This window comes from Engystomops pustulosus, chromosome 11 (genome assembly GCF_040894005.1).
Source record: "Engystomops pustulosus chromosome 11, aEngPut4.maternal, whole genome shotgun sequence".
NCBI classification, from domain to species: Eukaryota; Metazoa; Chordata; class Amphibia; order Anura; family Leptodactylidae; genus Engystomops; species Engystomops pustulosus.
The window spans coordinates 16836707-16860503 of record NC_092421.1 but is presented as its reverse complement, the minus strand read 5'-3'; the positions used below and the strand labels follow the sequence as shown (position 1 = coordinate 16860503).

The window sequence follows — 23797 nt, the reverse complement described above, 5'->3', positions numbered from 1 at the left end:
GAAGCAGTGTTAATTGTTATCATTTATTATAAAATTTCTTCTAGGTTTCACTTCCAAAGTATTTTCATTTCGACATCAAGCGATTTTATATATGGCAATCGCCACATATTAAGAGATAGTCATATACAGGCAGTCCCCGGGTTACATACAAGATAGGGTCCATAGGTTTGTTCTTAAGTTGAATTTGTATGTAAGTCGAAACTGTACATTTTATCATCGTAAATCCAGACAAATTTTTTTTTTGCCCCAGGGACAATCTGAGTTTCAACATTTGTTGCTGTAATTGGACCAAGGATTATCAATAAAGCTTCATTGCAGACACTTTACAGCTGATTATTGCAGTCTGGGACTATAGTAAAGCACCTAGAGAGCTTCACCAGAGGTCACAGTGGGCAGTGGGGTCCATCTTTAACTAGGGGTCGTCTGTAAGTCGGGTGCCTTAAGTAGGGGACCACCTGTATAGCATGGATTGATGTTCTGTTGTGTATTATTTATAATTTATTGTAAAGATAAGTTAAAAATACTGTGAATACCCCATAATGCCATTGGCACATTAAATTTATCGCTAGTGCCCAGAGGTATCCAGATAACTTCAAAAGGTTTAAGTGAAAAGAATCCAAAAGTTATTCTGTAGCCCTCTCCCCACCACATACACATGCAGTATAAAAAGGATGTATCTCTTTTTGAGCATGCATATAGACAAACAAATGATAGGGTAATTGCCAACAATTGGCACTGGAGGGACACATTTCTTCCATCTGGATGAATTTGCATGACAGGAATGACAGGGTATAGAGAAGACTTGTAACTAGAGATGGGAAAATTTGTTCAAATTCGGTTCGACACGATTTGCCAAATTTTTTTAAAAGATTTGATTCGACCCAAATCGAATCATGACGAATCACGTCAAAAGACAGGTATTTCCTCGCTGCAGAGAGCCTGTAGGGTGTTGTAGAATGTTGCGCCATGCTTAAATATGCATAGGGAGCGTGGTTTGGTCTTCAAACAATGCTGTGGTTTAGTATGACACACACATTACAGCCGCCGCTCTTAGAATCTCTTCACTCTTCAATTCTGTGGGCACTTACAGAGGCCAACTTCACCAAATAAGCAAAGGGGTAACGCAGTCTGACAAGGTAACGTCTGTGCCAGCTCAAAGAACTGAGCTGATGGCCAAGATCCCACTATAACATCAAAGAATGCACTTTTTTTACACTGACATCAGATTCCATAGATTACGACAGAACCTGTTCTGTTAAACGTGGATACATGTTGAACCCCCCAAAGGAGTGCAGAGGGTGTCGGCAGTAACTATGCATTGACGTCACTGATCATTTTGCCCTTCATTTCATCCGTCAGTGTCCGCTTTCAATAAACCATCATCAGTATTGCTAAAGCCAAAGCAGTGAATCCAAAACAGAGATGACCAGTAAATTGGATATTTGCATGTCCTCTGTGTTTTGTATCCACTCCTGCTTTTGGCTATCAATCTTGAGGCTTTTCATTTCCTCTGACAGATGAAATGAAGGGGAAAACTAAACATAGTGGCAACGTAATAAAGCGGTGGAGGGTGAAAACAGCATTATGGAAATCACAGGGTGTTCCAGGGAAACAGCGGTCAGTTGGCAGCTGCATGAGTAGGCCGCAGAGTGGTGCAATGACAGAAAGAGGAGTTGGCGGCGGCAGCAGCAGCATGAGGTCAGAGAGTGGCACAATGACAAAGTTTGAAATGAATTTGAAGTTGAAATTTTTAAATTAAATTTGAAAATTAGAGACGCCACATCATACATTACAGTTGTCCTGAAAATACCATGTCTTTGCCAAAAAAGAACTGCAAAAGTGGCACCAGCATCATGAAGTCAGAGTGTGGAGGTGGCACCAACATGGTAGTCCACAGGGGGCGGTAACATGGTGGCAGCAATATGGAAAGCCACAGAGTGGCACTATGATAGAGCGTGGAGGTGGCGGCAGCAGCAGTAGCAGGAACCCACAGAGCCCACAGCAGGGGAGGCCACATTGTCGCGCAATGATAAATTTTGAAATTAATTTGAAGTTGAAATTTTCCATTTAAATTTGAATTTGAAGTTTAGAGATGCCACATGCATCATACATTACAGTTTTCCTGAAAATATCATGTATTTGCCAAAAAAGAACTGCAAAGGTGGCACCAGCAGCATGAGGCCAGAGGTGTGGAGGTGTCGGCAATGTGGTAGGCCACAGAGTGGCACAATGACAAAGTGTGGAGGTGGCATCAGCAGCAGCAGGAGCCCACAGGTGACAGCAACACGGAAAGCCACAGAGTGGCATAACTATAGAGTGTGGACGTGGCGGCAGCAGCAGAAGCCCACAGAGTGGCACAATAACAAAGTGTGGAGGTGGCGGCAACCTGGTAAGCCACAGAGTATCACAATGACAAATTGTGTAGGTGGAAGACAATACCAGTCCCTGGTAAAGATGGTAGGAGGAAGATGGAGCAACTGGCAGATGTGTGGCATCAGGCGGCTGGCAGCATCAGAATAGTGGCTGAGGCAGGCAGTTAGAATCCAGACTAATTTCTCAACGTTTGGGGGAGGTGTCATGGCTGATCTAATCTGATGCATAAGGCAGTGGTGAGTTGAAATCCGGGCCGATCCAAGCCTGATTCATCTTGTCATAGGTCAGTCTCTCCACATTACGGGTGGACAAGCGAGTTCTCCTTGGTGTAACGATGGATCCGCCGCACTGAGCACCCGCTCTGATGCCACACTACTGGCCAGGCAGGGCAGCTTCTCTTTTGCAAACTCCGCAAGTTGCGGCCACGCATCAAGTTTGGCTGCCCAGTAGTCCAGGCGATCCTCTACCTGGGTTGCTAAAGTGCTGTCCACCACCTGCTGATGCAGGGTCTGCTCCATGTCCTGCTGCTGGTGGTGTTGGCTATCCTCCACACTAGGCAGGTGAAGGAAGTTGCTCATTAAGGACTCCAGACTTAAACTGCTGCTGATGGATCTGCTACTGCTCCTAGACCCCCCATGTCCCCACAGAAGCTGTGGCAGTAGTACGTAATCAATAACTGTCAGGATTTCCCTGGTCAGACCTGACAGAGGATGGACAATGGTGCACATAGGCAGTGGCCAGTTGTTCCTCCCTCTCGGCAGCTGGAAAAAGGCACCCATTTTTGACTGGTAGCGAGGGTCCAAGAGGGTGGAGAGCCAAAAGTCATCCCTATGCTGGATGTTGACTATTCGGCTGTCACTTTTTAGGCAAAGCAGCATGCTGTGGGCCATCTATGCAAGTGACTATGAGGGTCTCCCGGCCTCTATCTCCACTGTATACGGCCACGGTGCTTCTGGGTAATCTGCCTTGTCTTCTACCTCCTCCGGATGCTCCTGCTCCTCCTCCACCTGAGTGGAAAAACCAGTAGACTCTGCTTGTGCTCCACTGTCGTCCTCCTCCAGTTCAGCCCCCACCGGACTCATGCGGCCATGAGAGGTAGTCTCCACTTCTCCAGTGCCCTGACAAGACAGATTTTGCAGCATGAGCTCCAGGACATGAAGCAGTGGAATAACGGTATTCATCCCACAGTCCTGGCGACTGACAAATAACGTGGCCTCTTCAAAGGGCCTGAGCAAACGGCAGGTGTCACGGATGAGCTGCCAGTGGATGACATCAAAGTTACACAGGGGAGTACTCCGTTCCGCTTGCATCATCAAAAAATCATTAATGGGTTTTCTCTGTTCATACAGGCAGTCTAACATATGGAGGCTGGAATTCCAACGGGTGGAAACATCGCATATTAGACTATGTTGGGGAAGGCCATATTGATGCTAAAACTTGAGGAGGGTGTGCTTGGCTTTGTAAGAATGGCTGAAGTGCATGCACAGTCTCCTGGCCATTTTTAGAATGTCGTGCAGATAGGTGGAAGACTTGAGGAACCTGTTGACAACCAGATTGAACATGTGCGCCATGCAGGGCACGTAGGCCATCCCTCCTCGGTGCAGCATGGACACTATGTTCCTCCCATTTTCTGTCACCATGGTTTTGATTTTCAGTTGTCGCAGAGAAAACCACAGATTGATTTCTTGTTGCTTGACGTGGAGCAGTTCCTCCCCTGTGTGACTTTGTTCACTCAGGCAAATCAGGTGTAGAACTGCGTGACACTGCTGTGCCCTGAACATGTGGTATGATGGAGCAGCACTTAGACTTGTGGAGGTTGAAGTGGCGGTGGAGAAGGAGAAGGAGGAGGCGGACACTGGCGTAGGAGCAGCAGTTTGACAACGTGGAGGAGAAAGCAGGGTCTCTTGTTCAAGTTGTTAGTGTGGCTGGGAGGGAAGCACATTCAGACATGTACTGGCCCTGACCGTAGTTACAGCTCCCCACATCCGTGATGTCGTGCACCTTGGAAGAAACTGATAAGCTCAAGGACTGGCCCACCTTCTGTTCTACATTTGTAAAGGGCTGGCAGTGCCTTTTTGGAAAAAAATTAGCAACTTGGAGCTTTCCACCTCGGTTCCTCACATGCCATTAGTTCTCTGAAGGGTGCAAAGTCAACGACTTAGAAAGGGAGGGACTGCAGTACCAACAACTTGGTCTGCTTCTGTACCTTAGGATGGCTGGACACATACAGTTGTCTCTTTGTAATCACCTCTTTCAACCACTGCTGGCGCCATGCGTAGCGAGGAGCAGGAGCATCTGGACTGGGAGATTATGTGAAAGACAAACAGCTCCCTTCGGCAGAGGTGCTGGAGCCTTGACTGGCTGAAATGGCATGTGTGCCACCAGCTTCTGCTGCTGCTGTTGCGGCAGGATGGACCTCCACATCTGTTCCACTTTTCTCCCAGGCCATTGGATGGTGATGCTGCATGTGTTGACGCAGGGCCATGGTGCCAAGGTTAGCTCCCTGGCCACGCTTTATTACCCATTTTGGTAATAAAGGAGCAAAAAAAAAAAACTTTGATTCTTCAAGAATCTGAAGTTTACGATGATTTGTGGGAACAAAGTTTTCCTGAAATTCTAACCAAATTCTGATTCTTTAGAATCGATTCGCCTTTCTCTCCTTGTAACACATGAGATAGCAAAAAACAGAATATGATGTGTACCATTTTTAAAATAATTTTGTTAGGTTGGTCCTCAAGGGGGACCGGACAGTATATTGGAGAGGAGCCAAATACAGTATGATAATGAGCTCGGAAGTATTTAACCAAGAACACAGGGTTTTTTCTCAGGATAAAAACTCTAACTTTATTAAGCATACATCATCTTATATACCCAAAAAGAAGGGTGGTTACTTGCTAAGCTGTCTTACAATCATTGGACAGTGTCATAGAACCATTAGATAATTTCATAGTTATTGGTCAGTTTCTTCTTAATAATTAGGAAGTCATAATGGCATACTGCTTACTTGTTTACAAGGTTATAATAATGAAGTCATGTTAATATGCAAAAAGTCCCTTATTGATTATTTCATGAAGAGTCAGGTACAAGTTAGTACAAGCTACCTTTTACCCTCATTGACTATCGATAATAATTAGAGATGAGCGAGCACTAAAATGCTCGGGTGCTCGTTACTCGAGCCGAACATTTCCCGATGCTCGAGTGCTCGTTTCGAGTAACGAGCCCCATTGAAATCAATGGGAGACCCGAGCATTTTTCAGTAAAATTACAAACTGAACGAGCACAGTGAAAGAACACAGTGCAGAACATTTAATTTTTTTAATTAAATGCTCGTTATCGAGCAGGGCAAATACTCGTCCGAGCAACGAGCCGGTCCGAGTATGCTAATACTCGACCGAGCATCAAGCTCGGACGAGTATACTCGCTCATCACTAATAATAATCATAGGTTCAGCAATTATGAGTCTTAATAATCGGTTAAAGTTTATTTTGGTCATCTATACAGACCACTATTCATATTCTTCATGAACCATATTTATTCAGCAAAAATTTCTTAAAGAGAAATAAGCCTTTAAACCAGTGCTATATATTGGATTCAGTCAAAGTTATGGGGTGAAATACTACGTGAAAGATGCCTACAGAGGTTCATAATAAATTACCATTATATTAACATTTACAACTGATCGCTTCCTCGGGTGTGCTCAGTTGGAATTTTTTGTCCATGGTCTACTTGAGGTTGTGAAAAACTACTAGGCTGATCAATAGAAAAAGATCTACAAAGTAAGCATGGCTTTATTGAAAACAATGGCAGATTATCATACAGACATTTTTGGCAATTGCCCAGGGCCTAAGGCTCTAGGGGGCCAAATGATGCAAAGTGATCATATGATAACCCAACATTGTCAGAGTAATTAGGGAATTGAGGCTTCTAGTGGCTGCTAGATAACATAGTTAACATGTCTGCTCAGCTAACAGAAGTATCCAAGAACAGCCCCTCTGCTCACCCCAATGTGTCTGCATGTATGGGGGATCACAAGTTCCTCTTGTTTGCTCTAAACTTCTTGGTTTTGGCAACACTGTATGCTAGAACCCAGAATTACAAAGCATACAAGGTGGAACTTCCAACCGCCTGATCCCCTTTTTGGCAGTTTGCAGGAGATCAAACAAGACTCCCTCCACACAGGATAGGGAATTATATAATTTATATCATAACTACCTTTAGTAAACCTTCTAGCACAGAATATTTGTGTTCATTATAAAGAGCAATGGTAGGGACAAGAGAGGATGGGGCCCGCAAGTTTTGGAAACAGTGGGGTCCTACGTTCTACTTAATCAGACACTGACCGGAAAGGTCCTTGGCTTCTCAGAAAGTATGCATAGTCTACTTATTACCATGTGCTAAGAATGTGCTACATTTAGTCATAAACTAAGGTGGATGGCCTAATAATGCAACAGCTTTATTATCTAACAACATAAACGTGTCTAGGATAACTTTTAGACAATAGTTGTAAATCTACCCTATTTTATCCTCATATACTAAATAACTTGTTGTACAGAGAGTTTATTAAACAGAAAATACATTGAATCGTTAAGAATTACACATTTCAGCTCTTACCTCATTAACTGTTGTGAAGTAACGACTTTGCTTAAATTGCGGTGAATTATCATTCCGGTCTCTTACTACTACTCGAACTTCATGGGTAATGATGCTGCCAACCTTTAAATTTGTACATTGAATTTTGACTCCAAAGGTCCTGATGGACATTGGTGGCTGTAAAATTAACACAAATCATTATTATAAAGTGGATTACATAAAAAAATACCCCTACTCTTATTGCTATATTTTTGTACGCAGCATTTTTACTGAAATGCCAACATATTGGGTAAGAGTAGGAACCATACAGAAGAAAAAATGATTTTCGCCTAAAAATGTTTAATATGGCATCTGATGAAACATACAAATACCGTACTAACATGTTGCTGAAAAAACATGTTGCAGAACTGTCTAAATTGTTAGCTGATGAACAGATATGTACAAATGTGTATATTATTATGGTTGTTGTTAAATTATACTTAAAAAAGACCTGTCACCAGACTTTTCACATCCTGAATAACAGTGCCTGCTGATAAAAGGTTACAAGTACTCTCCATAACACCTAAAATTAGCTGCCAGTGAAGCACTGTACCTTAATTTCAGTCATTTTTCTGATATGCAAACGAGCTTTTCTAACACATGTCTGCTGGCTTGTACTCTTCTCTCTCCTGGGCTGCCAGTAAATCATGCCGCCTTATTTTAACTGACAGCTCTGCCTTTTGATACATTAATGTCTTATGACCAAAATGACATAATATCAGGTCCTTTAGCCCCTTCACATTAACAAACTGTACCCATACTATAATGTATGTATGTGCTCACATGAAATCACAGCAGCCTCCATAGAGGATGAAGAGGAGTAGAAGTCCAAGGAGGCTATTGTGATTTCATGTAATCAGAAACATACATGGGGTACATTTTGCAAATGTTAAGAGTACAAGACCTTTGATGACATCACCCTATTCACATGAACTGCTGAATTGTAAATAGGCATAAGGCATGGGGAGGAGTAGGTGGGAGGGGCTGACCGAGCAAAACACACCTCCACCTATATTCCAGTATATATAATATAAAAGATAAAAAATCGATTTATGGGGCTGTGTAGAAAATTATTTTTAACTAAAAGTAGGGTGTCAGTTAGTTAATACGGCTCTATAGGAATCTGTAACTAGTTGTATATGTGCAAATGTGGTGACAGGTCTCCTTTAAGTACTAACAAAATGTTTTGCTTTCTTCAAATTTTAAATCATATTCCTTAGTATGATATTGCTATGAATCAAATAATTGTGAATTAAACAGTGTTGTCACATAGACTTATCGTAAATCTGTCAGTGGGCCTTCTACAAAGAAAATTAGTGACAGATTTGGGAATACATATGCCAAGCTCAGGGCCGGCTCTTCAAATCAAAAGCTTTACGTCATAAACAAAAATGCCATATTTTTCCTCTATTGGACTACTCAAAAATAGTTTTACTGTTGTTTTACTGAAAAATATATTGTTTGACTTTTTAAAAGAAAAAAAAACATCATTGTAAAAGCTATCGAATTTTTGCTATGAGCTCAGGGTGTCACTTCTTTATCCTATAAACAAAAATATAGACTGCATGATAGTAATGAAAAGAGGTAGACCTTTGTAAGTGTATACTTAAAATAGGTATTCTAAAATTAACCATATGTATCACAGGATATCATTAAAGGAAATGTACCATCATAATCAAACATTATAAACCGGGGCAGTTACTCATAGATCTAAGATTTGTGACTCTGGTAATTTTTTTAATAGTTGTTATCCATGACCCTCTTCCTTCCAAAATAAACTTTTATAATTATACTAATGAGCCTGAAGATCTCTTGTTGGCGTTTCCAGAGCCCCTCAATGCTGTAGCTTCACAGGCTGTTGCAAAGAGCAGAACAGGTCTCCACTTCCTGCTGCTGCTAGATTACACAAGTAGAGGGAGGGAGAGGGAGCTGTGGGTTGGGACATGTTCTGCTCACTAGAAGCCTGTGAATCTGGAGCACTGAGGGGCTCTATTAATGCCCCCAGAGCCCTTCAAACTCATTAACATAACTTTTAAAGTAGATTTTAGAAGGAAGGAGGCCATGGATAACAAATATAAAAATATTACCACAGTTACAATGTGTGGACATATGAGCAAGTGTTCCTGGTAAATCATAACAGATTTTGATGGAAGATTTTCTTTTGAGCTCTACTCTAGGTCTAAACACCTAGTTTGTTTACCTTGGGCAAAAGTTGTATGTCAAAATCTTGGCACAAAAAGACACATGCACCTTTCTCACTTCTTACCTGCCAAACCACTTTATAGGATTAAATTGTATTCCCTTTTTAAGGCCCGGTCTAATTCCTTTACATATAGCAGTACACAGCTTTCTATCGTTCATCTCAGGCCGCAGAAAGGCAAGGTTTACCCGTAGTGGATATAAAACACAACACCAAACAATTTAAAAGGTTGTCCCAATTTATAAAGTCATCCACACTAAGGGTACAATTACACAGCCATATGCCCGCAGGTGACCCTCGACCCCTACATAGAGAAAAACGGTGCCGGCCACACACATGGGGAAAGATAGAGCATGCTCCATCTTTACCCCACGTACAGCGCTGAACGGTGCCACATACCGCCACCAGACCGCCATTGCCGTCCATTAGAACATATTTGTGGCCGCACATACGTCTCCATAGACGGCCGACTGAATATACCCTAACAGCTGGAGCAGCAAGTGGGCATGTGCCCTGTGGTTACATTCAATTCTATCACAGCAGGCCAATCCCACAACTGAGAATGGAGCAACAGGGCGCAAGCTCAGTGATTGGTGGCTGTGCAAGAGCAGACAACCCCACTAAGCAATTGTTTCACATTATAAATGGCACCTAAAACAGATAGCTTTAGCAGTAGTATACTCCAAATTCATTGCTGGTGCTGCTGTCATTCATTGCAAAGTCAGCAGTATAAATTACCACTACTCTATGGACAGAGTTGGACGAAGCTGCAACCACGCCGTTGAGCTGGGTAGTCAAGTATCGAGCCCCTCATCAATCACTTTTTGATGTCACTAATATAATTTTTAAATTGGTGTCTTCATTGAGTTCTCATAATTTGATGACAAGAACACTGCATCTGCCAACAGTAACTAAGCAAACCAAACTATAAAGTCATTGATGCTACTGTCAATTTGATCCATTGCTTTATAAGTGCAGAGTTTCACTTAAATATTGCATCCAACCACTGTATGTAAATAGATGCTGTGACTACCATAAAGCCTAAGTGATTTTGTAAATAATGAGTTCTCTTGTAATGATCCCGAGTTATTAGTAGAGGATGTTATCACAATTCAGCTACTGGCTAAACAGATTTCAATCACCTTTAACAGAGTAGCTCCACAAAAAAGTCTCCCATTCCATGAGGAATGGAGATTAGAGATGAGCGAGCACTAAAATGCTCGGGTACTCGTTATTCGAGACAAACTTTTCCCGATGCTCGAGTGCTCGCCTCGAATAACGAGCCCCATTGAAGTCAATGGGAGACTCGAGCATTTTTCAAGGGGACCAAGGGTCTGCACAGGGAAACTTGGCCAAACACCTGGGAACCTCAGAAAAGGATGGAAACACCACAAAAATGGACAGGAAACAGCAGGGGCAGCATGCATGGATGCCTCTGAGGCTGCTTAATCGCACCATTATGCCAAAATTATGGGCAACAGCATGGCTATGACAGAGTGACCGAGTGAGGCTAGATAGCATCTAAAACATCCAATAATTGACCCTGACACTATAAGGGACGGCATGCAGAGGCAGCGGCAGCAGCGGCAGGCTAGAGAGTGTCATGGCGACATACCCTAAATGGACTCAGGTTTCACCAAAGGAGGTGAAATGATTTCCTCTGTGAACAAAAGGTTGACGGTATATTTAGTCGATAACACAGCATGGTGGCAACATAGTGACCAAGTTCCATAATGTATCTGGTGAAACACCCGAAAAATGAGCCTGACACAGCTCTTTTGATAAGGGGACGACATGTGGAGGCAGCCATGGAGACGACTTCCATGATTAAGAGCGACAGTATGGGGCATCCATATTGCGCTGCTATGATTGCAACTTCAGGTCTCCAGCATGGCGGCGACAGATGGGCTGAGTTCCACTATGTATCTGGTGAAACACCTGAAAATTCTGCCTGACACAGCTCGTTTGATAAGGGGACGATGTATGGAGGCAGTGAACTAGTAGTAGATTAAAGGTGCTGCAGTTAAAACTATGTTAGTTGGATCTTGAGATGGAGCTGGCGCTCCGCTGCCAGGCGAGCTTTCGCCAATCCAAGCCCCTCTAGGCTACTCCCCAAACAGCACTTCTAAGAACCTTTTGTATAAGATCAAGTGTAGTAGCGTTCTTATAAGTTTGGGATATGGCGGGTGAGGGGAATGTAAACAAGAAGCGCTGAAATAATATCGGTAAATGATAAAAGTTTGCCAGTATATTTTGTGGATTACACAGCAGGGTGGCGACAAAGTTAACAAGTTTGATGTGGAATCCATGAAAACAACCCAAAATTCTGCCTGACACAGTTCGTTTGATAAGGAGACCATGTATGGAGGCAGCTATATGGACGACTTTTGGAGGCAGCTATGGCGATGACGTGTGGAGTTAGCAATGGAGACAACGTGTGGAGCCAGCTAAAAAGACGACATGTGGAGGCTGCTATGGTGACAATGTAATTTGGATAGTGCCTGTATGTGGCAGTCCAAAAAAGTTTTCAAACCAGAGGAGCAGGTAGTTGGTCCTCCAGAAAAATTAAATAAATTGAGTGCCTGTATGTGGCAGTCCAAAAAAGTTTTCAAACCAGAGGAGCAGGTAGGTGGCCCTCCAGAAAAATTAAATACATAGAGTACTATAGCTAGAGCCAGTTGGCCCTGGCAAAAAATAGCCAGTTTCCTATGCTTTAGTGTACAAAGAGGAGGAGAAGGAGAACAACGAGGAGGAGGAGTGCATACATTATTCAGGTTGAGATTCTTTCACCTGGTGGAGAATGAAAATCCGGAGAAATGCAGGCTTTATTCATCTTGATAAGCGTCAGCCTGTCAGGCGTGTACGCTTATCGGTGATGATGCCACCAGCTGCACTGAAAACCCGCTCGGACAACACGCTAGCGGCAGGGCAGGCAAGAACCTCCAAGGCGTACAGCGCCAGTTCGTGCCACATGTCCAGCTTTGAAACCCAGTAGTTGTAGGGAGCTGTGTGATCATTTAGGACGATGGTATGGTCAGCTACGTACTCCCTCACCATCTTTCTGTAAAGATCAGCCCTACTCTGCCGAGACTGGGGACAGGTGACAGTGTCTTGCTGGGGTGACATAAAACTGGCAAAAGCCTTGTAAAGCGTACCCCTGCCAGTGCTGGAAAAGCTGCCTGCTCGCCTACTCTCCCTCGCTACTTGTCCCGCAGAAGTACGCCTTCTGCCGCTAGCGCTGTCAGAAGGGAAATACTGTTTCAGCTTGTGCACCAGGGCCTGCTGGTATTCATGCATTCTCACACTCCATTCCTCTCCAGGGATGAGAGTGGAAAGATTTTGCTTGTACCGTGGGTCCAGGAGAGTGAATAGTAATCGGTGCTGGAATAAATTCTTTGAACGCGAGGGTCACGGGATAGGCAGCCTAGCATGAAATCTGCCATATGCGCCAGAGTCCCAACACGCAAGAATTCACTCCCCTCACTGGCCTGACTGCCCATTTCCTTCTCCTCCAACTCCTCTTCTTCTGCCCATACACGCTGAACAGTGAAGGACTGAACAATGGTCCCCTCTTCTGTCTCGCCAACATTCTCCTCCTCTTCCTCCTCATACTCCTCCACCGATATGCGCTGAGAAACAGACCTAAGGGTGCTTTGGCTATCAACAAGGGAATCTTCTTCCCCCGTCTCTTGTGACGAGCGCAAAGCTTCCGACTTCATGCTGACCAGAGAGTTTTTCAACAGGCCAAGCAGCGGGATGGTGAGGCTGATGATGGGGGCAGACTGGGGGGAAGGAGGCTGAGGTGGAGGAGCTGGAGGAGTGCTGATTTCGGTGACATGGGTGGACTGCGTGGAAGACTGACTGGTGGACAAATGGCTAGAAGCATTGTCCGCAATCCACGACATCACCTCTTTGCACTGTTCTGGCCTTCACAGTGCTCTACCACGAGTCCCAGTAATTTGAGACATGATGAACCTAGGGAGTGTAGCTCTGCGGCGTTCCCCTGCTCTCTCATCAGCAGGTGGTGTCTCACCCCGCCCAGGACCACGGCCTCTGACCCCTGCAGTAGTTGGACGTCCACGTCCACGCCCTCGTCCTCTACCCCTAGCCCTCGGGTTAAACATTTTCAAAATTAAAGTGTAAACTTCAATTTTTTTTTTTGTGTGTTTTTTATTTATTTTTTTTAAACAAAACGATGCTATCCTATTGCTATGGCTAGTTTCTAACCTACACTGACAGCACACAACTAGATTTTGTGCTGTGCCTGATGACTTTGAGCTATAAAAAGAAATTAAGGGAAAAAAAAATAAATCAGCAGACTCTGCCTAATTCTACTCAAACCCCTAATAAATTGTCCCACTTCGGTGTTTGAGGTGGATATGCGTGTCACTAAGAGCTAAACACAACGGTCGCAGGGCTCCCAGCAAATTCCTCACAATATGGTACTAGCTGCACTACTAATGCCAGCAAGCCCAGCCACAAGCAAACAAAAAAACGGAAAATATAACGCTATTGTAGGCCTAAGTAAGCCGTTGGGGTTCTCCTATGGCTATTTTCTAGCCTACAGTGAAAGCACACTGCTTTGCCAGATTACTTTGAGCTATAAAAAGAAATAAAGGTAAAAAAAAATAAATCAGCAGACTGCCTAATTCTAATCAAACCCCTAATAAATTGTCCCACTTCGGTGTTTGAGGTGGATATGTGTGTCACTAAGAGCTAAACACAACGGTAGCAAGTCTCCCTGCAAATTACTCACAATATGGTACTAGCTGCACTACTAATGGCAGCAAGCCCAGCCACAGGCAAACCAAAAAGAAGTAAAATAAAACGTTAATGTAGCCGTAAGAAGGGCTGTTGGGTTCTTGTAGAATCACTCCTGCCTAACACTATTCTAATAGAACACCCTAACGCTTTCCCTGACCAGCAGCAGCTCTCTCCCTAGCGGCAGAATGATGATCCGAGCAGCGCGGGCAGGGGCTAGTCTATTCCAGGGTCACCTGATCTGGCCAGCCAACCACTGCTATCGACGTGTAAGGGTACCACGTCATGCTGGGTGGAGTGCAGAGTCTCCTGGCTTGTGATTGGCTCTGTTTCTGGCCGCCAAAAAGCAAAACGGCGGGAGATGCCATTTTCTCGAGCAGGCGAAGTATTCGTCCGAGCAACGAGCAGTTTCGAGTACGCTAATGCTCGAACGAGCATCAAGCTCGGACGAGTATGTTCGCTCATCTCTAGTGGAGATGAATTATTTGGCTCCCTTCATTGCAAAGCAAATGGTGGATAGAAAATGAATACAATATTAGAGTCAACCAATAGTCACCCGACACTGCGACCAAAATACCCTTTTTCCACCAAAGCTGTGTAAATACTGTAACATTAAGTACAGAATTTTTGTGAAATTTTAAGAACACAAAAATTCTGAATTAGGAGTGTTGGTAGGTTAGATCTAGGGGGATCAAGTGAACAGAGAGGCTTGATCACTTCCTCCCGGTCTTAATACAGTAAAATGTGTATCATTAGATACTAGAAGGGTTTGGTCACTACCTCCTATAAATGGTCCTGCATCTGTGGATGCTGGAGGAGTTTGGACAATTCCTCATCAATAAGTCTACTCCACACATTCACAGTAGAGCTGCTCCCACTTTTTCTCGCTCACTATCATTCCATCTCAAGTCTTGGTGTACAGAACATATTAAAACTTTATGTTGTATACAGAATTAGCTCAACCTAAGTTCAGTCTAATTTTAGCAAGCTAAAAAGATTTCTGATGCTTACCTAAGACCACAGTACATGTTTCGGCTGTACAGTCGTAAACAGAGTCGCTCAGCGACCACAGAAAACAAAATTTTTTCTACCCTATATTACTATGCTGTACACACTTAAAGGAAACCTAACATGTTCGGATAGGGCTTCTAAGCAGCAAATCCCGTCCACCAACTCAGGGTGAACTGGTGCCGGCGCTTATCTTCGTTATGTTCTTAAACAGTTTTAAAGCAGTTACACACTTTATTAATCTGTATATCCAAAGTAGCTTCCTCGCACCGTGGTCCGCGCTCGGCGCACCATGCACGTGGCCACTTCCTATTCAGGCGCATGCACGGTCTCGCACATGGTACGCCGAGCGCGGACCACGGTGCAAGGAAGCTACTTTGGATATAAAGATTAATAAAGTGTGTAAATGCTTTAAAACCGTTTAAGAACATAACGAAGATAAGCGCCGGCACCAGTTCACCCTGAGCTGGTGCACGGGATTTGCTGCTTAGAAGCCCTATCCGAAGTGGTAGGTTTCCTTTAAGTAGTTGGGAAGGCGAGAATATTTCACATAGAATTTTAAATCCACTTTTACTACTGTACATAGGACAATAACTAAAGACTAGACAGCATCAATACAAAATTACAAAATACTACTCATTTACAAAAGTTCAATTTATTTTATAATGTTTACATCAATGTTTTATCTACAAACTATAGGTGTACAAACCATAACAGAAATCTGTAATTAACACCATAGTACATCATGTTCATAAAATTTCTTACAGCCATAACTTGAGCAATAACTTACATCTCTGTCCAAGACTCTCCCAGTGCTGTTGAGATATAAAGTCTGTTTGATGGGATCCAATATCACCCAGTAATCCAGATTTTCTATCAAAACAAGTTGTATAGTGGGGAAAATGCCTCCAGCTGTCCCTTTAATTTGCATATTATCCACAATGATTGAACCTATGAGAAAAAAAAAAACTTAAGTCATTTAGTTTGTACCCACACTTAATAAATGGCATTAAGTTTAACAATAAAATTGTAAATATATATTTTTTTTAAATTAATAGTTAACTTCCATTACTTCAAAATCAATGCTAGATCAGTGGGGGTTCAATTAGTAGCATCAGTAACATCAGCTGTTCTTTCCATTGCTCCATGAACCGTGTTGTGATAACTATTGCTTTTTTTTTGTCCCATTAAAGTAAATTAGTGTTTTTGCTTGTATTATAAAAAGTTATATAATTTTCCAATATACTTTCTTTATCAACTCCTGTTTTCTACAACTCTGCTTGCTGTTATTCTACAGAAAAAACTTTTATGTCTACTTCCAGTGGACAGTAATCTGACCATGGTCACACAGGTGCACGGCTCGTTATATCACACAGATGTGATTATCCTATGTGTTATAACGAGCCGTGCACCTGTGTGACCATGGTCAGATTTCTGTCCACTAGAAGTAAAAAATGAAGCTTTCTATACAAGGACAGCAAGCAGAGATCTAAAAAAAATTGATACAGAAAGTATATTTGAAAATTGTATAACTTTTTATACAAACAAAAACATTAATTTGCTGTAATGGGAATACCCCTGTAACTAAGTATATTTTAAATACCCAAGTATTACCATGGAGGTAGAAGGGGTTGAAGTGAACAGTGTCCAACCTACTAATTTGGTGGGGCTCAATAGAACAGTCTTCCACACATCTGAGATCCTTCTCTGCCTAGAGGCAGAGTTAGGTAGCATGGCACAGAGATGACTAGTGAGGTCTATATGGTCCATCTCTTTTTGTATTGCATTCTGTTGCAGACAAGTTTGTAAACTACAGTAAAAATGTGTCTAACACCTTTGCTGCCACTGCAATGTAACTTTAACTTTGCCAGTGGCCTTTAGAGAGTTAACACTCCCAATCGATTCAAACCGTGATCGCAGGTGTTAACGATCGCAGGTGTTGAACTTTGTGATTCAGATCTGTTCAATACTACTGATAAAATGTTCAGCTTTATTAGGAATCCATTACATTTCTTTTCCTAAACAAATGGTAACTGCACATATAGTTTTCTTGAAACGGTGGTCTAGTAATAATTTTGTTGGCCTGGCCTAGAAGATGATTATCACTGAGAGCTCGTAGGTCCTTCAGTTGACCCCAAGGCTGCTGTATGATGCCATCAGCACCCTTCAATTTCAGCTACAGAATGCCAATGGGTAACAGAGGGAGCCCACTTCGTTTCCACCTGCTTAGACAACATGGTTCAAGTTTGAACACGCTGTCTACTGGGTTAACACCCCGAATCAGAGCTCCTCCAATCACAGGTGTAAGTGACAAAGATGGGCTGTGATAACACAACCCAGAGATGTCAGCAACATGACACTTGGTGCTGCAATCTTCTTCTGATGCAGTGCTGTGGAAAAGTGTCACATTAGGATAAGTACCTTCAACGATTGCCATAAAAACCCAATACGGTGGTTGTTGAAGCGTTAATGTACAGTGGTTTATGACAAGCAACAAATAATGAAATATAATAAACTCCATGAAATTACATCAGTAATACACAACGTGCAAGTTAAAAAAAGATCAAAAACATAAACAAAACAAAAAAACAATATCTCCGTTGAAATAATTTCTGGTGCAAAACTGGTAATTGCTGTGACACTTAAATCAAAGTTGATTGTCAAAACACAAACACTGTATGGCCAATTAGTGTCCACAGCGTCTGCATAAATAGTCATGATATGATGTCTAAAAATGAAAGTTAATTGGAGAAAGTAAAACAAGTATGTGTCTTAGTAATGTAAATCTGGGCTCAATTAAAGTTCCTATCACCAATAGCAACCAACAAGAAAATTTTCATGCATCATCATTTTTAAAATATTTTTTAAACACTTCACAGTTCCTTAACTATTGGAAAATCTACATTTTTATTAATATAATTAGAAAAGTTTCTTTTTTTTATATACAACTGTGTACATCCTTGCATGTTGCGATATCATATTGAAATACGCAAGTTGAACAAAAGGAAATGTATTCCCGGCACAAGTCATTTCTTCTTTAAAAACGATAAGTTAACCAATATACGATCTACGCGTTTCAGACTGTTAGTATATAGTTCTTATTCATGATCGCGTAGATCATATATTGGTTAACATGCAAGACGTGACCATGTGTTTTTAATCTTATGGAATAAAACTTATTGTTTTTAAAGAAGATATGACTTGTGCTGGAATACATTTCCTTTTGTTCAACTTGTATATTTTCCAGTCATCCGACAGGACTGCCTGATTCACTCGGTGCACGAGACATTGATCCAACCTAGGCTGAGAATAAAACCGCGAGTGAGTGGATGCTCCTTTGTGAAAAATCATATTGAAAGGACTCCTTAAACTAATACCATTTAGGTTGAGGCTTGGGGTTCATCAATATTTTTATGAAGAAACTTTGGTCTTTGTCTACGTTAGAGCATGGCACTTCCTGTCACTGTCAACTTCTGTTGGTTACACCCCCTACAGTCTCTGGCTGCTACCTATACTAGGCTTGAGCAGCTATGTGCCATCATTGTGACATCACTACCGAGTCTCTAAATACTAAAAGAGGCAGGTAGAAAAGGAAGGCGCTACCTGACCAAGGGTCAAAGGTAAATACGAAGGCAAGTATAGATTATTTACTAGTCTAACACTGTCTGGTCCATATTACAATAAAAAGTAATGAACCCCAACAACCCTTTAAAATCAGTATTTTGACTCAATTTACTGTAATTTAACGTAATTATTAGGTGAATGATTTCGGCTTGAAAGACCAACCCAATGATTGACACCTCTCCATTCATCTAGGTCTAATTTTCATATTTATGTTTATTCTACAGTGATTTGAGGACAATTGCATAACAAGTTTTGGTTATTTAGAATTATTTTCCCAACAATTGTTCTCCTTTTTTAAAGAACTATAAAGTATTCTTTATGCAATGTCTCCAAAACTTAAAATACACTATCTTTTTTTTACACAAAAGACACCTATTTGGCAAACAGAAGACTAAATATAAAATACTTAGAGTTTTACTAGGCTTTACCCAGAAATGACTTTTTTTTTTAAATACCATTAAACTTTATAGAGATTGTGTAAAATCTTGTTCAAGGCTGAATGAGCTTTTTCTTGATTTATATTTGCTGGCTCTACTGAGAACTCCTTGACAGAATCAGATGGAGGGCGAGGCTACTGTTGAAGCTATCCAAGCTGCAATTTCTATATCTAAGTTGTGTATATTCAGTTTAAATTAGAAAAAAAAAGTGTAACCCGTTTATAGTATAACATGAACAACAATCATTACAATAACAATGAAAATATTCATTAAAAAATTCAATTATTAATTCAAAGAAATAGAATCCAAATATAAATCAAATATAAAATTCAAAAAATTCATCAAAGCCTATTTTTGGAGGGACCAGTAACTTTATAAGGTATTGAAGGTATGTGATACTTTTCTACAGCAATGCATCAGAAAAACATTGCATCACCTAGTTTGCTGATGCTGCCGACTCCGGGCAGGGTTACCACAAATCAGCTTTGTCACTTCCACCTATGATTTCAAGAGCTCTGATTCCAGGGATTTAACCCTAGAATGCATATTAGGGGCCTTTTAAAGGAAAGGAAGGGATAAGATATTCAATAAGCCCTCAAAAAATATGGAATACCATTTCTCTTGAGTGTAGAAGTACCCAAGTGGGTAAAAAAAATGTTGTGTGGGCCTCTATATGATTGGCATCCCCATAAATTGTGGTCAGAACAAGGACATCCCTTTTGTCCTTCTACTTGACCGACAATTGTTCTGATTGCTGCATGCTTTTGATGCTTCACTTTCTAAGTGGCTGCCTAACAAGGGATTCTGGGAGACCCCTCTGGGTTTTGCATACAGTGCCACATGCTACAGTACCTCTAGAACTGAAGGATTTAAATAGTGGAATGCTTTTATAAAAGTTATCCACATACAGGTGGTAAACCTTCTCCAATAGTGGGTGCATAGATTAGGCAATCGGAGCTCTCTGGGAGTTGGCATAATGCCACCAGACATGGCCCCTTCTAATGATGATTGGTGCTGTCCTAGAAAGCAGCAATTCTCATTGTGTGCTGCTTCCATTAACCCCTGTGATGCACATTATGCTGAATATTGCTGCTTTTGGCTGGTCTGGATCGACGAGCGAATATCAGCAAACATGGACTGGGGTGGGTAGAGAAACTCCTCTGACCTGCGAGGAAAATGGATGGCTGTCGAGACTGCATGCTCAGTGCATTACAGCTGGGACCTGCATGGAGGCTGGGTCGTCTTTCAGTGGAGATTACACAGCCCTGGGGCACTGGCCAGCCAAAGGATGGGACCACCCATATCATAAGGGGTTAACACTCGCGATCGGAGGAATCTGTTGTGGGTTTTCTAGCAAGGAGTTACAGCACCCGTTCTTTATGGTGCCGGGTCTGTATGTGAACCTGGACAAACCGTGCAGCACAATAGTATGACGCTCCTCAGCAAATACCTTCGTATGCGTCATAAGGGGTTAAGTACTGGTATAGCAGTAAATAACTTCTTTGAAACACTCCTTAAGTATTTTGCTCTTCTGTCTGTGAGTTCTTATTTCCTTTAATCTCAGGGACTAACCCTGTGCTTTGTGTACAGGATTAAGCATTTTGTACATTGTTCGTTGTCTTATTTGTGCAACTCAAATACTGGAAATAATGCTAAAGTGTTAGAAATAATCTTAAATAAGTAATCCTATACTTAATAGTAATAATCTTAAATAAGTACTCCTATACTTAATGTAAAATGTAACTGAATATTTGTTATATGCGATATAAGCATTTTTCTAAAAAATTGCCTGAAAATCTCAATGTGCATATGATAACTGCAAAGAACGCATATTCTAATGAGGCAAAGATATTTTCCTGTTGGTTAAATATTGTATGTAGAACTGTTATTACAAATATTATTCTAAGGTCTAGCCCACCAACTATAAATAATACATTAAGAGTCTAAATTATACAGAATGACATCATGCAAATATACTCCAGAAACACCACGGTTGGAGCATGTATGCATAAAATAGTAACCCCAGTGAATAATAATAAAAATTGTAACTAATATGAAGTACAAGAATTAAAATGGTGAATACTACTGTGAAACTGTGAGACTAATCTGTTATGCACGTACAGCTTATATGAACCCTATAGGTAATATACAATGGAACCATCAGTTAATAGAGAGGCAAAAGCAGCAAGTGTGTTTGAGGATCCCGAGGTTACAAGCACCACTCATATAGATATAATATGGAAATGCAAAATGTGGGAAAACCTCCTGAGGGAAGAATGCAAGGTATGGTGGGATTGTTCAACACTGCAAGAATATAAAGCCAAACTGATGATACCGGGGGGACTGCGTATCAAGAAAATAACGACTTGCATTTACTTACAAGATTTTATTACTGCCTGGAACACGACCTTATCTGAGTGCTCACTCAAATTAATGGATTTAATTATAGAAAATGAATCTGCCAAATTATGGGATCTGAAAAAGGATATTGAGCAAACCATACAGGATTTAAAATCGAAATTACATGGAGATGCGTTTTCGACAAAAGCTGGCATTTTAATCAAATGGAATATTGAATATTAATCAAATGGAAAATTAGATTATGGAAGTGAAGAAGCAAAATTTCAAAGGGACTTGTATGACTATGCCAATGACCAGGTGTGCGAGTGGGGGAGAAGAGAATCTGTCAGTACAACCCCAAGATCCATACTTTAAAAACACATGTATAAAAAGAAAAAAAAAACGGCCAAAAAAAGGTGGGCTTCAGTTTTTCGGAAGCTGAACCTCTGACGGCAATACTGATCAATATGAAAACGAAATTCCGCGACAGAAACAAGGCAGAAATAAATCGTACTATAAAAAGTCTCCAAAAAACTCCCGAAGTCACAGCACAAATGAACCGGATGTGGGGGAAGAAAAAACAAGGCAAACAAATATGGATGGAGCCCTGAACAGGAAACTCAGGAGCCAGAAGGATACAACAGGACAGGCTTGGATGTGCTAAATCTCTCAGATACCCCGCTCAGTCCTGAACAAATTGAAGTTCTATCTTTGGGTCTTAATTACACTCCTACAAGGGACTTTGATTGATTCACAACCCTGAAAGATCTCAATAAATTTGTAAGAGGACTCACAGTAGAAAGACACTTTCTTGCTGACAGGAAATGGATGTGGAACAAGAAGACTGTGGGGGAACATAAATAGCAACCAACTATTATGAGGGATTAAATTATAATGACCAATTGACCTCACTGACAAAGTTTAGTATAGGGGAATTATTAAATGACAAACTTATATACAGACTTCTCCCCAGTAATCCCACATATATTTTTATGAAAAAACTCCAGGTTCTAGTAGAAGAGGGGAAGAGTGTGGGTATTTTCTCTGAGAAACAAGCTAAATATCTGATTAAATGTAATCCGGTAACATCGATCCTACACGCGCTTCATAAGGTTCACAAAGGCATCACTCAACTCACTCAACGAGAGATTGTGCGAATGGTTGGTCTTACAATTACAGCTGTTGGTACTCTGTATTCCAGGCTACCTACAAGATACCAGTGACGTTTTAAGAAATATGCAAAACATCACATGGTCAGCCAGATTTTCTTTTTTCTTGGCTGGCATGTGATGTAGCCTCACTTTACACATCTATCCCTCAACATGCAGCTATGGGGGCAATTTGTTATCATCTAGACAAGTACAGTGGCTATGAAAATGATAAAAAGATTTACATAAGAGAAGTTGTATGGTACTTGCTTAATCACAATTACTTTCTTTTTGATAACAAATATTACTTACAGGTGTCAGGGGTATCCATGGGGACCAAGTTCTCACCATCTCTGTCCAATTTGGTCATGGCATGGTGGGAGGAGCTTACCATATATACAGTAGAAAATCTGTTTAGGGGAGACATCTTCTGGTACAGCAGGTACATCAAAGACATACTGATGTGTGGTCTGGAGATGTGGTCTGGAGAGTGTGGTCTCCTACCTCAACAACAATTCCATAAACTTGAAATGTACATATACCATGTACAATGATAGTATCGTGTTTCTGGATTTAATATTAAGAGATGAGGAGGGCGAAAAGATAAGAACTATGACACATAGAAAGGATACAGCAGGAAACACCATTCTCCACGTTCAAACGATACGATACAAGTTATACCGGTGGGGGAACTCATGAGGTCCAAAAGGAATTGTACATATGAGGAGGATTACAGGAGGGAGGCTCCTCAAAACAAAGGTTAAGCAGAAGAGGCTACCCCAAATGTATATTAAATCGAGATGAGAGAATTGTGGATAACAGGAAAACATTGTGATAAAAAGAAAAGTAGCAAAACATTGTATCTGGTTCTGGATTATAGCAATTAATTTATGGAAATAAAAAAAATTGATTCACAAATTTTTGCCTGTATTATTGGAGGATGAATAAGGATCCAGACGCTCAACTACAATTTTTTCACATTGAATAAAAAAAGTGGATACTTGGTTGCGATACAAGGGTTTCTACAAGTGTGGTGGTCATCCGTGCAAAACCTTTAGATTTGCAAGAACAACTCAGATGTATGGGAATACTGAGGGTACCGGTACGTACCCTCAGATGGTACATTAACTGCAACAGCATGTTTGTATTGTATGTTATCATGTGTACGAAATACAATAAAATGAACGTAGGGAGCACAATAAGACAACTTAAGAAAAGGTACTTAGAACATCTGAATGAAATGGATTGCAAAATAGCAAAGAAGGGGCATTTTGGAC

At 41.4% G+C, this 23797-nt stretch overlaps 1 protein-coding gene across 1 annotated transcript in view; it reads right to left on the bottom strand.

Moving 5' to 3' along the window:
* The window catches only part of PCDH15 (protocadherin related 15), a 934666-nt gene that overhangs the window by 546842 nt on the left and 364027 nt on the right, over window positions 1–23797 (bottom strand). Inside the window, exons 5-6 of the mRNA XM_072131129.1 lie at window positions 15762–15922; window positions 6985–7140 (exon numbers count right to left, since the gene is read on the bottom strand). Coding sequence (XP_071987230.1) covers window positions 6985–7140; window positions 15762–15922 — 317 coding nt within the window. The remainder of the gene's footprint in view (window positions 1–6984; window positions 7141–15761; window positions 15923–23797) is intronic.